Source organism: Lactuca serriola, chromosome 5 (assembly GCF_051521515.1).
Source record: "Lactuca serriola cultivar US96UC23 chromosome 5, Lser_US96UC23_V15, whole genome shotgun sequence".
In the NCBI taxonomy this organism is placed as follows: Eukaryota; Viridiplantae; Streptophyta; class Magnoliopsida; order Asterales; family Asteraceae; genus Lactuca; species Lactuca serriola.
Genome location: NC_136412.1, coordinates 207,293,757 through 207,307,693, shown reverse-complemented (window position 1 = coordinate 207,307,693; position 13,937 = coordinate 207,293,757). Strand labels below are relative to the sequence as shown.

The 13,937-nt window shown below is 31.0% G+C and overlaps 1 protein-coding gene across 1 annotated transcript; it reads left to right on the top strand.

The window, feature by feature from the left end:
• The first annotated feature begins 4,809 nt into the window (after positions 1 to 4,809).
• HPT1 (homogentisate phytyltransferase 1) lies at positions 4,810 to 10,213 on the top strand. The gene is made up of 12 exons (XM_079001558.1): positions 4,810 to 5,261; positions 5,620 to 5,870; positions 5,989 to 6,072; positions 6,189 to 6,263; positions 6,344 to 6,427; positions 6,534 to 6,623; positions 6,708 to 6,809; positions 7,226 to 7,321; positions 7,452 to 7,523; positions 7,621 to 7,716; positions 7,858 to 7,962; positions 9,967 to 10,213. The coding sequence occupies exons 1-12, from the start codon at positions 5,171 to 5,173 to the stop codon at positions 10,006 to 10,008; spliced, it is 1,188 nt and encodes a 395-aa protein (XP_078857684.1). The 5' UTR covers positions 4,810 to 5,170; the 3' UTR covers positions 10,009 to 10,213.
• The last annotated feature ends 3,724 nt before the right edge of the window (positions 10,214 to 13,937 follow it).

The following is a 13,937-nucleotide window of genomic DNA, read 5'->3' as shown; positions in this document are numbered from 1 at the left end:
AAAATGTTGTGCATGACTTATTAATTCATATAATATGAATTATATGTAATTTTACTTGCTAACGAAAATTATTTCCTAAAAATAAATAATCTCCAATTTAATTATTTGAGTTTATTGAATATTTATTAAAATCAATTTCTAGTAAATAATCAATTATATCAAGTTTTTATTAATGTGACCCTTTAGTATCATATGTTAATTAACAATATCATTTTAATATGATTCTTGAGCATGCTAGATCTTTCAAGTACATAAACACTATTAATCGAATTTAACTCCAAGAAAATACGATCACCTCGGACTTGAAATGGATTTTGACTCCAATAATTAGGAAGTTCGACTTCCAATTAATTCTTCAATTCTATTCCTGATCCATCATCTATTTTGACTTATAAGCATCGACTTTAGTCAAAAACTCCAAGCAACTCGATTTGATTCCAAGCAATACATAGTTGTAACACTCCAAATTTAAACCCAAATTTTTTGATTAAAACTTTAAGTACATATTTAGTTCACAACTGCAACATCTTAAAACATTTATCAGAGTATTATTAAAGTTATCAAGTACCCAAGTCTCCTATTGATGCGATGCAATAGAGTCATGCCCCTCCTTTAATATAAGAAAACCCGAAATATGTAAATCACAAATCGTAAGTACAAAGCTTAGTGAGTTCCCTAAAATACCACACACAACACATCACAAATAAACAACTATAGGTTATCAGCAACCCTAGGGACTATCAAATCCCAATAGGCTAACAGCACGCTCGGTGGGTTATCAGCAACCCTGGAGACTATCAGCTGTCTCAATCACATATAAACAAGATAACACAATAATAACATATAGACCTAGCTCGTCATCACAGATACAACTATTCTACCACTCAGGCTCATATAAACGTGCAAGAGTCACAAAAACAGCTAGCATCCTACATACATAGTTTAGTGAGCCGACATTGGTGTCTTCGACTCACGAACACCATGAGAAGACTCACCGGAATCGAAGAAGCTTGTAACACTGCAACCCGATCCCTTTTCTACACTGCTTGCACCCGTAAATCCACTAATACCAAAACCAGATAAAATCTTATTTAATAGCCCAACGGAAGTCAGCGGTCAACGGAAGTCAAAGTCAACAAGTCAAACTTCAGGCTGAGTGCGCCCAGCGTACTCAGCTTGTACGCATAGCGTACTCACCATCCAAGGACGGGACTCCTCACGAGTACGCACAGTGTACCTAAAGGTATGCCCAACGTACTCATCCAAAAGTCACTTTTCCAGTAGCTGCTTAATCTCTTAAGCCCTTTCATCCAACACTTAGATCTAGTCCCACAACATCATTCTAAGTCATAAGATTTCCACCTTTATGACTTTGCATGTCTACAAAAGGTCCAAAAGCCAAAACTTTAACTTATTAATCCATTAAGACATCATGACACTTTCATGGAAGGAATATAAGGATCAAGATCAAATTTTTATGGATCCTAATAGCTCCATAATGGATAAAGTTTCCAACTTTATCCATTAGAATGGTCCAAACCACCAAGATCTAGCCTTTAAGTATCAAAGGGACCAAAAAGTGCATCTTTTTCAACTTAATCCATTAAGTCCAAGTCTCCAACCTTCAGATCTGAATCACAATGATGTTTAGATGGATAAAGTTTCCAACTTTATCCATAAGAAGGTCACAAACTTTCAAGATCTAAACTTTATGCATTAAAATGGCCAAAAGCTCATAACATCCAAAACTAGCTAGATCTAACAAATGCATCATCAAGATTCAAACTTTATACCTCTAGAAGATAGATCGAGGTGAACAAGGTCCGGATCTACAAGCTCTAATGCAACCAACGCTTCTCCAAGGTGCACCATGCATACTCCCAAGAACTCAAAAACACATTCTTTTAGCTCACAAGGTTCAAACTAGGGTTAGGGTTTCATGGAAGGGTGTTGTAGAGGTGGAGGCTGAGAATAAAATGAGTTTAGGGAAGTTAAGGAGCTTAAATAGGGCTCAAACCACGGAAAATAGGGTTTGGGCCATGATCGCATATGCCCACCGTACTCCTGGTATGCCCAACGTACTTAGGATTCCGTAGTATGCCCAACGTACCCCTTGTACGCCTAACGTACTCAACTTAACCTAAAATCGTCCAAACTTCAAATAGTCATAACTTCTTCGTTTCAACTCCAATTTCGACAATCTTTATATCTACAGAAATGTATTGAGGAGCTCCATAACCCTATCTAATTACTTTTGACTTTAAACACATAGAACTAAAATCCATAATTCATAAAAGAAGTCTAAAACACTTGTTACCAAAGCCCGAAGCCTTATGATACTTGATCTACATTATCCACATCCAAATGGATCTAAACCTCTTGTTACCAAAGCCCGAAGCCTTATGATACTTGATCTACATTATCCACATCCAAATGGGTCTAAACCTCTTGTTACCAAAGCCCGAAGCCTTATGATACTTGATCTTCGGGTCACGACCCCGAATTATGAAACGACCCAAAATAGGGTGCTACAATTGTCAAAAATCAATTTTGACTCCAATTAAATACGTTCGACTCTATGTAAATGCGTTTGATTCTAAGAAAGTTGCTTTCGTTCCAAACTTGTTTCCAATTCGTTTCCAGGACATGAACAACAACATTATTCGAATTCGAGTTTGACTCCAAGGATCTGCCAATTCGACTCCAAATTTATCTTCCCTGAAGACTAGAACGAACATACATACACCATCGAAATCGACTCCAAATCATACCAGTCGCATTCGACTATAAAACAATACCGTCAACATCAATTCGATCGAATCAAATGACTCAAACGAACACAAATACACCATCGAAATTGAAATGTAACACTCGATTCTAATTTTAACTTTTAATTTCTTCACTTTGCCTTTCGAAATTGAGAAACCTTTGCTATCAGACCCATCGATATCAGACAACCATTAAACCTTTAACTTCTGACATCCATTTCTACATTTATCTCCCATTCACAATATTGAACTATCGAACAATCAATTTTAACTTTTCTTGGTTAACAATTAGTCATTTTTATGCTCCATGGAACTCCAATGTTGACTTTGAACATGTTTTGATATCAAGAGATTGAATAAGCCCTTCGATAATCAAACACTAATCAATCACACTTCTCAGGAATTTCGACAAACACCTCAACTCCTCAATTCCACTACTTTTCATATCAAAATTCAACAAATTTCAAATTTTTTTTAATGTTCTTGACTGTTCTTCATCAGTTCTTTGACAATCTACCACATTTTCGATTATCTTCAGCAAATCGATCACGATTAACAAATTCCAGTAATCATCATCAAACTAGGTCAAATTGATTTCTAAGAACTCAAATGAATCAAATCATATTTGAGAATAGATATTTCAAAGAAACTTTTTAATCGTTGAATAAGCGAATAGACAATAAGAAACAAATCAGATCACATAATCGATGAATATTTGTATAAAACTTGTGATCAGTTGATTCTAATCTTGATTTGAAACTGGTATCAGATCGATTATATGAATAGCTACATGTGAAAGATCGGAAAAAAGAGATATGAATGAGATTGAAAAACAAATTTGGATTGGATGAATTCAAGTCAATATTGGGCTCAAATTTTGGTCGATGAACAGTAGCAGATTAATTGAATGGGCTCAATCTGATTAAATGAACAAATACATATCGATGATTGGGCTAAAAGATTAAGAATCAAATATGAGCAGTAACAAAGATCGAAATGTAAATGTCAATGAACAATATCAAATCACGAGTTATTTGGGTTGAACAAAAAATGGTTGGGTTGATTAACAAAAGATAATTGGATCATCAAATCCAGAAATAAAAAGCAAATAGATCTAATGAAATGAAACCAGGAGATTCCGAGAGATCATCGAGAGACTCACCAAAAACTATTCACATTGTGTTGATTGTTGCCAAATCGATAATCGTTTCTTCAAAAATCACATCAATCTTCGAAGACCCGCTGTGATACCAGTTGTAGTGAATTACGAACATTTGATTTGACATGCATAATTATAAGAACACAATGAACATGATGATTTAGGTGCTAAAAGATGTATTCGATCATAGTAATGACTACAAAAAGGTTTCTAGATCTCGTTCTACATATTATCTCAATCACTAATCACAATGAACTACATCTCTCAAGCACACTCTACTAGTGGTATGCAACCCACTATATATAGAGGTGCTAACAAGAGTCTCTCTCTCTCTCTCTCATGTCACAAAGCTCCAATCCCACATGTGCAAATGTGTATTCTCAAGTCAAGCCATTACAAAGTTAATCCATGAATAATTGTGCACCCTAACAAATTCAACCATTTCTTTTATAAATAAATAAACATAAAAATAAACAAATGAACTTTAAGAATGATTCCATATTGTTCTACTTTTATATATTTCTCAAATTGATTATCAACTTCGATATCATGCATTTCACCATTTTGAGTCTTGGATGATATATACTTTACTATCAATCGATTTTCAACTAAACAACACTTTTATACGCTACCCCAACAAACAATGTTTTTCGAATTTGATAATATTACATTTAAAAGTTACGTGTGGAACAGTGGAAGTTCTTCCAAAAAATATCTATACAAAAAAAAAAAAAAAAAAAAGAAAAACTTTCTTGAGTTTCTCTTTCCTATTTTTTGTTATTTATTTATTTTTCAGGACAAGAAGCTCCGTGCTCCACTTTCTCAGAATGGGCCCCTTTCTCAATAAATATAGAAAAGACGAAGTTCGTTGAAAGAAGGCTTCAATGAAATTGGTCCAAAATGTAGCGGGTCTATTTAACAAACCAGAGTGTGCGCTGGGTCCTTTAGGCTTTTAGCCTATACAACTTTCTTTCTCCATAGACATGCAACTAGCCAAACTAGCACACAAACTTTGATTTGCCAATTGGGGGATCCTCTGATTGAAACGTGTAAGAGAGTTTCAGACTGCTGACCACGACACACTCTCTCTTCTTCACTCTCTCCTCCCCTGTTGACTCTCTTCTCTCACTGAACACACACTGCTTGTTACTTCTTTGTTTCGATTGAAGTACATTCACGAGAATCGGGTCAATTGTTCGTATGAAGTACAGCTTGATTTGGGCTTGATTGGGAGAAGAGAAATATGAAGTCTTTGATTATTGGGTCTTTTACTAGTAACGTTTCCGTTCATTCTCCGCCATTACCAAATTCACCTTCTGTATTCGTATCAGCAGGTATTTCATTTGCGTTTTTTACTGGATTCAATGGTTTGTTTATCAATCTGTTTGCTCTGAAATTATTTATGCATTCGATAATGTCTTCATATGGGTTTTTGGTAATTCTTACGAGAAACTAAAATACCATCGACGTTTTTGTGGGCATTTTGCTATTGATAACAAATTCGTTTTGTGGTTATTGTGAGATTTGCTTCAATCCCTTCTAATTTCCTGAAATAATTCATAAAAATCTCCCCTTTTTGTTACTTGTCATGAACAGGGCTGTGATTTAGCTATCTGTTCATGTTGTTTCTTCTTATGCTGTGTCATATTTCTTGGATTCACATCTCATTATTCTTAAACTTTATGATTTCAGGTTCTCTTCATGTATCATTAAGATCATCGAAGGGTAACAGAGTCATTAGATGCGAATCAAGTCTTGTGAGACACAATCTCAGCAGTTTTAATGAAAGTTTTCTATTTTCAAGAAAACGCAACACAAATCATGTTGCAAATGCAGTTTCTGAACAACCTATTGAACCTGAATCTTCAAGCCCTCAAAAACTCCTTCCAAATGCTTTTGATGCTTTCTACAGATTCTCAAGACCTCACACAGTTATAGGAACTGTAAGATTCCAACTTTTTTAGTTTTTACAACAAGCTTTCTAGAGGGCATTCTCGTCTTTTGTTTTGTTTCTTTTTCTTGTAAAAGCATGAATGACTTATGTGTCATCTTCTTAAACAGGCTTTGAGCATACTTTCAGTTTCACTCCTTGCAATTCAGAAGCTTTCAGATTTTTCTCCTCTATTCTTCATTGGTGTCTTTGAGGTTGTTCTTGAATTTTTTATATGCAAAATTGTAAAAGAAAAAGAAAAATAAGTTAATCTTCTCTGTATTCCAGATTAATTCAGTTTCTTTTTACATGGTGAACATTGAATTTTCAGGCGATTGTTGCTGCATTCTTTATGAATATATATATTGTTGGCTTGAATCAGCTATCTGATATAGAAATAGACAAGGTATGTTTTTTAAAAATCAAAAAAATATATCTTTTTAGCAACTTCAATCAATTTCTTTTAATGATAAATACATTTCTCAGGTTAACAAGCCATATCTTCCGTTAGCATCTGGAGAATATTCTGTTAAAACTGGTGTTATCATTGTATCCTCATTTGCATTCATGGTAAATAAACTTTACCTAATTTAGTTTTGATAAAATATCTAAAGTGTGTTACTTTTATACATAACAACTTCAACTGACATTATCAATTTACTATTCTACCCCTCAGAGTTTTACTCTTGGATGGATTGTTGGTTCATGGCCTTTATTTTGGGCACTTTTCATAAGTTTTCTTCTTGGAACTGCATATTCAATCAATGTAAGTTAACATAATCTGATTTATTATATTAAAAATTCATCATTCTTCAAATCCAAATAATTAGTGGTAAATTGGTAATTTCAGATGCCAATGTTGAGATGGAAGAGATTTGCTCTTGTGGCAGCAATGTGCATTCTAGCTGTAAGAGCTGTAATTGTTCAAATTGCATTTTATCTACACATTCAGGTAATTATTAATATTTTTTCTACCCGTTTTACCCTCTAAAATTTTATAACCATTTCTATTTTTTGATACCCCATAAAAATTACACCAACTCATTTTACTACAACTATCCTTATCTCCATTGTCATTATAAAAATTACAATAACTCATCGGACTTATAATATTTATCCAATTCCAGCATTATATTTTCATTTCTTATTCTTATTTCGACATTATAATTTTAAAACTCAATCAAATTACATCAATAAAAATTCCTGTAATAGGAAAAACAAAAGTAGAATGCTTTCATAAACAAATCAATAAAAAGTACATTGATGTTTCTTGCATTTAACTCTTTAAAAGAAAGAGCAACATGATATGATTCTGATCTTTTTTCACTTTCATTTATTATTTTAATTACTAATCTATTTAATTTCTAGACTTTTGTGTATGGAAGACTTGCTGTGTTTCCAAAGCCTGTGATATTTGCTACTGGATTTATGAGCTTCTTCTCTGTTGTCATTGCATTGTTCAAGGTAAACTCCTTTATTTATTTATATATATATATATATATATATATATATATATATATATATATATATATATATATATATATATATATATATATATATATATAATAAGAAAAGTACGTTTGATTATTGACAGGACATACCTGATATTGTGGGGGACAAGATATTTGGTATTCAGTCTTTTACAGTTCGTTTGGGTCAAAAGAGGGTTAGTGTTACCTAAAAAGTACACAGTTTCAGAAATACTAATTATAGAAAGTTTAAAATTCATATGTGAAGTGAAGTGACGTGTCATCTTTTTATAGGTGTTTTGGATTTGTATCTTATTACTTGAAGTGGCTTATGGTGTTGCCATTTTAGTTGGGGCATCATCTCCTTTTCTTTGGAGCAGATATATAACGGTAATTAATCAATAAATTAAATAATTCATTCGCTCTTTTATAGTCAAAGTTATTGACCACTTGACCTAAAAGTCAATGATCGTAGTTCTATTGAAAAAAAATATTATTTATTTATTTATTTATTTTTTTAAATTTTTGTAGGTTATGGGACATGCGATACTTGGTTTAATGTTATGGGGTCGTGCTAAGTCAACTGATCTAGAGAGTAAATCAGCAATAACGTCGTTTTACATGTTCATATGGCAGGTAAATGTTTTAACTAACTCAACAAACGTTTTTCTAATTATCCAAAAACAGTTTGTTTTTATCAATTTATATGAACTATAACGTTTCATTTTATGACAAAAAAAAATGCAATATTGTATTGGTAAGAGTTTTAACCGGTTGAAACGTGGTTACATAATTCGTGTCAGTTGTATAAATTGATAAAAAAGTGAAACAAAACTTAAAATGTTGTTGCATAAATCGGTGAAAAACTTAAACGTTGTTGCATAAATTGGTAAAAATAGGAAATGTTGTTGCATGTTTTGGCCAACAACTTTTATTTTGTTAAAAAGGCTAAATGCAACAATTAGCAATGTACTTTCGTTGATTTTTCTATAATAGTGTCCTACTTTAATTTCTTTGTTTACAAAAGGAGTTTTGACTTTTTAACCATTGAAGAATCAAAATTGACTCTATTTAGTCATTGAAGATATAATAATGCTAAATTGGACCCTAAACTCTTGTTTTTGGCTCAATTTGCCCCCTGCGACATGCTGTAGCCGGTTACCTGGTTCCCCTGCCTGCATGGCATGCCAAAACAGATCCTGAACTTCTGTTCATGCTAAATTAGACCCTGAACCTTGAAATATTTTTTATTAAAACTAAACTCGGTTTTATGTTTTTTTTTTAAGTTCTTTATTTTCATTTTTTTAATTTTTTAGTCAAAACTAAACTTGGTTTTATTTATTTATTTTTCGTAATTTTTCCGTATTTTTTTTAATTTTTTCGTGTTATTTTTCATCAATTTGATAACTTTTTTTTGACCTTTTTCAAAAAGTGTAAAGTGTGAATATACTAGAGTATTTACATTTTTGGTGCTTGAGTTATTTTTTTGGTTTTTTCTTTGAGTAAATTACATGAATGGTCCCTATGGTTTAAGGTAATTTGTATGTTTGGTCCCTAACTTATTTTTTTTACTCGGAAGGTCCCTACTGTTTGTTTTTGTTACGCGCTTGGTCCCTGTCTTACCTAAAAATATTATTTTTTTTTCCTTGATTTTTTAATTTATTTAAATAAACACACACGCAACCCCACCCCTCATCTTACCTTACCTATCCCACCATTTTTCACTATTTAAATAATAGTCTTTTTAGGTAAGACATGGATCAAGCGCGTAATAAAAACAAACAGTAGGGACCTTCCGAGTTAAAAAAATAAGTTAGGGATCAAGCACGCAAATTACCCCAAACCATAGGGACCATTTGTGTAATTTACTCTTTTTCTTTTTAATAATTTAGGTAATTTATGGTTTTTCTATTTTTTTTTTATTTTGATTCAATGTGTGAAATTTACGATTTATAATTATTAAAATAGGAAAACTAGATAAACTTATTAAAATGTAACTTGCAACTTAAATCATATTTCTTTATGTGAAATCAATAGTTTAAATTGAAGATAATATTTTTCAATATGATAATAGACTAGAATAAAAGAATAAAAGAAATAATAAGAGTCGGACTCTATAAAAAAACTTGTTACAATATTTTAAATTGATTTTTTTTTCATTTACTTGAATCAAAATAAATAAAAAGACATTAGAAAAATCATAAATAACTAAAATTATAAAAAAAAATAGATAACAAAAGGTCAAAAAAAAATAGAGTCAATTTTGATACTTCAATGGTCAAAAAAGTCAAAACTCCTTTACCAAATTATACTTTGAAAATTTTAAATGCAATTCAAATACAAAACAATTAGTTGCACTTCTATAATTGGATAATTTTTTCAATCGTATGTCGTAATAAAAAAAATTTCAAAGTACAATGCCATAACCAGGTAGATTTTTCAAAGTACAATATTTGAATAAGAAAAAAAAAAATTAACAATACAATCATGTAATTGAAAAAAATGAAAATAAAATGCTATAATACACAAATAAGTGGAAGTATATTTCTATTTCTTGTATTACTATGGTTATGTTTGCATCATTCTTTATAGTCCCCATTATTCATGTCCATTCGATAAAACCGTTTTTTGTGTTTGCAGTTGTTTTATGCGGAATACTTGCTCATACCGCTTGTGAGGTGATGTGCAACTGCATTGATGTGGGGCCCACTCTCTTGTTGTTTATTTATTGTTATAGTTTTGCCATCATTCAGAGGAGCTAGGGTTAGGGTTAGATTTTTGAGACTTGTAAGTTGTAATAATTGACTTTATTTTATGTTGTGGAGATTTTTTTTTGTGTATTTGTGTTCTTTTATGGCAAAAATCGTGTGTTGTTAGTTGTGATTAAGTTGTTCTTTTGACTTTATGGCTGGAATAGTCAAATGTCTATTAAGTTTTTTATTTTTATTTATTTAATACAAAAATAACGATTAACCGTATAAATTAGAAAAATGTTATGATAAAGTAGTATATAAATATTGGTGGTTCATAGACATTGGTGAAGGGAAAAGGTTGTGGTGGGGCCAATGCAATTTAAGAACCTAGACCAAGCCGACCTTATTTGCCGAATCAAGAAAAAAATCTAGTAAATATTTTTATTTTAATAAATGAATACTTTTTAATTTTTTTTTATCAAGTGTCATTTTAATAAAACTTCGCATTAATATTATGACATGTGTCATGTAGATATATTAAACAACTCATTTTAAAATTCAAATTTATATTTTCTAATTATATGTTAAATTTGAAAGTTATAATAATTTTAAAAATTTGATCTCTTAATAAATAATTTATTTAAAATAATTGATTAATAATTCTAAATTTTTATTATAAAAGTTTTATTAATTTTATAACTGTGGTTTCCACGGGTTATAAACTAGTTTACTAATAAATAATAAATATTAACATCATATTTGTAATTAAATCAATAATACAAAATTGTTAGTTTATATTTAATAAAAAATGTTTAAACATAAACCTGTTTATAGCATTTATAATCGATTTTATATATGAATATATATTTAAGGGCATCGTTTTTGCAATGAAACACTAATCTATTGTAAGGGAAAATGATTCTTGAGGGTAATTAACTTTTGCGTTTGTACTCATTTGGTCCTTTTTTTGTATTCAATATACCATCGAACTTGTTGTTGGTGTTTACCATAGCCCTTTTGACTGACTTTTGACCTGTGATAGCCGGTCAAAGGGTTATGGTGAACACAAACAACAAATTCGATGGTATATTGAGTACAAAAAAAAGGAAAGGGACCAAATGAGAACAAACGCAACAGTTGGTTACCCTCCTGATTCATTTTCTCTTTACTCATTTACAGCAAATCACACGTCATCTCCTACTGAAATTAATGACTATGAGATTCATTATTGTTTCTCTTCAAAACATAACTCACGAAAGGATATTATTCATGCATGTACAACTTTGTAATGCACTTGAATATTTATTAGGGGAATCTTGACTAAGCAGATGCATTTCATGACTACATTTACATTTGCAATCAAATGATTTATCGTATCATGGATTCTAGACAAGTCTACAAACGAGTGGAATCACAAGTGCTGTGATTTTTGAGTTTACTTAGCTTTAAGATCGATCTCATAAAGTCATTAATATCAGTAGGAGATGATGTGGGATTTGTTGCAAATGAGTAAAGGGAAAATGAATCAGGAGGGTAACCAACTGTTGCGTTTGTTCTCATTTGGTCCCTTTCCTTTTTTTTTTTGTACTCAATATACCATCGAACTTGTTGTTTGTGTTCACCATAACCCTTTAACCGACTATCACAGGTCAAAAGCCGGTTAAAAGGGCTATGGTAAATACCAACAACAAGTTCGATGGTATATTGAATACAAAAAAAAAGAAAAGGGACCAAATGAGTAAAAACGCAAAACTTAATTACCCTCAAGAGTCATTTTCCCCTATTGTAAAATAGTATAAGCTAATAGCATGTATGGTCCACTTGCTTTTGGAAGTAAAATTGTGGATTTAGAAAGATGTTGATGGCATTGCTAATCCTATGTCACTTGAAAGAAGGTTGTTTGCAAGATAAATATCGGAGGTGATGTAGATGCTCTAACATAGATGGAAGTATGTTTTACCTTTTTTTTTTTTAATTATTTTTTACAAAAAATTATGTAAAAAGTGGGATTTTATATGAATTTTGTCATGAAGTATACTTCATGACAAAAACATTAATTATCTCGACACATATTGCCATACTTGAAAGATCTAATATGTTTAAGAGTCATATTAGAATCATATTGCTAATTAACATATGATACTAAAGGTTATACTAACAACAACTTGATACAATTGATTATTTATTAGAAATTGATTTTAATAAATATTCATAAACTCTTATAATGAATTAGAAAAATATTTATTTCGTGAAAATAATTATTTTACAATACAACTAACACATTTTTTCATAAGGTAGGAATTAATAACTCATGCACAACTTTTTAGACTAGTTGAACACTTTTGTCTTTTACCTAAAGACAAAGTTTATATTTTATTAAACTTGAGTTTAAAAAATTTAAACTCTTTCTCTATTCTTTTAGCCAAAACCGTGGCTTCTTACTAGGGTAAGAAGTTATGGTTCTGATTAAAATAAAGAAAAGAATGCATGGGTTGGAAAGCAAGAGAGATAAGTAGACTTAGGTGCATGGAGAGCTTAATGGGTTAAGGACTTGTGGGAAAAACTTTGACTTTATGAAGGTTTGCAAAGGCTTTCATTTGACTAAGCAAAAATCGTAACATGCTCCATCTCTCTTTCTCTAGAATTGTTCTTGCAAAATACATAAAGAGTTGTTATTGGTTTCATGGTCTCTTGAAGATAAAACTTGGGTTTTATTCTTCAAGCTTAAGAGTTAACAAAAGGAACTAACATTCTCATCAAGTTGATCAATTATTGGTGTCTCAAAGTTCATCCATCTTCTTCAACATCCAAGCCTACCCTAGAGGACCTAAAGTTCATCAAAGGTTGTTGTTGCTTCTTCCTTCTATGGTTGTGTTTTTATCTTTCCATAACTTGCAAGAAGATCCTTGGTGGGTTATGACTTGTCATTAAGTCCGAAATTTTAAAGACTTCCATTGCTAATATTTTGAGTTTTGAAAACTATTTTTGAACTAAAACCCAACAATTGGTATCAAGAACCACCTTGCAAGTTTTTTTTTTTTTTTTTTTAATTTATTTATGGAAATTTTAGTTTTTGGAGAATATGAATAACTTGGTTTTGTTTAAAAACAAGTTCATATATATTTTCTTTGACAACTTTTTTAAATTGTTTTCTTAGTGACAAAAATTTACATGCATTTTTTGTCGCTTAAAGTTGTCTTAGAAAAACAAATGTTGTTTTATGATTATATGTATTTTAGAGTGCATAAACAAGCCTTGGACCATTTATGTTGTTGTTTGTGTTATTTATTTGAAAATGGTTTGTAATATTCTTTTATTCACAAAATTATGTAATAAAAGTAGCTAGTTTTTATTCTTGTTATATTTATGTAATATATTAGTTCTAAACTAGATTTATTTTATGAAAAATGTTACAAGATGATGACGGAGGTTATTTTTGAAGACTTCAAGTGGAGGCCATGGTTTTATAAGGTTTTTATAAAAGTTCATAATTTTTATAAAGATCTTATAAAATTGCAAAAAAGTTGGTTGTTATTGTAAATGGGAGCTATAAGATCACATGAAGAAAAAATTGTATTATTTGGTCCCTTTTGTCCCTTAGGAAGGACATAACACTTTTGTGTTGGCTCACAAAAGTGTTAACTAGTTTAACGCTTGTTTATGTCAAATGCATGCTTGTTGTAACACTCATAAAGATCATGATAAATTTAAACTTTTTAAAACCAACCAATTTCAAAAATTGTTTACAAACATAGTTTTCAAAACATGTTCAACATCAGAGTCTCCCAAAATCATAAGTCAAAACATGAGGATGTGTACAATCACATGCTCTTCTTCCCGCGATCATCTGAAGTACTTGAAACATAACCCGAAACTGTAAGCCAACACTTAGTGAGATCCCCAAAGTACCAACACATA

Bases quoted from the DNA above. Each gene is read 5' to 3' on its own strand.
- HPT1 (XM_079001558.1), top strand. From the start codon at position 5,171: ATGAAGTCTTTGATTATTGGGTCTTTTACTAGTAACGTTTCCGTTCAT. The intron at 5,871-5,988 runs GTAAGATTCCAA...CTTCTTAAACAG, and splicing joins CTCACACAGTTATAGGAACT to GCTTTGAGCATACTTTCAGT. The intron at 6,428-6,533 runs GTAAATAAACTT...TCTACCCCTCAG, and splicing joins TATCCTCATTTGCATTCATG to AGTTTTACTCTTGGATGGAT.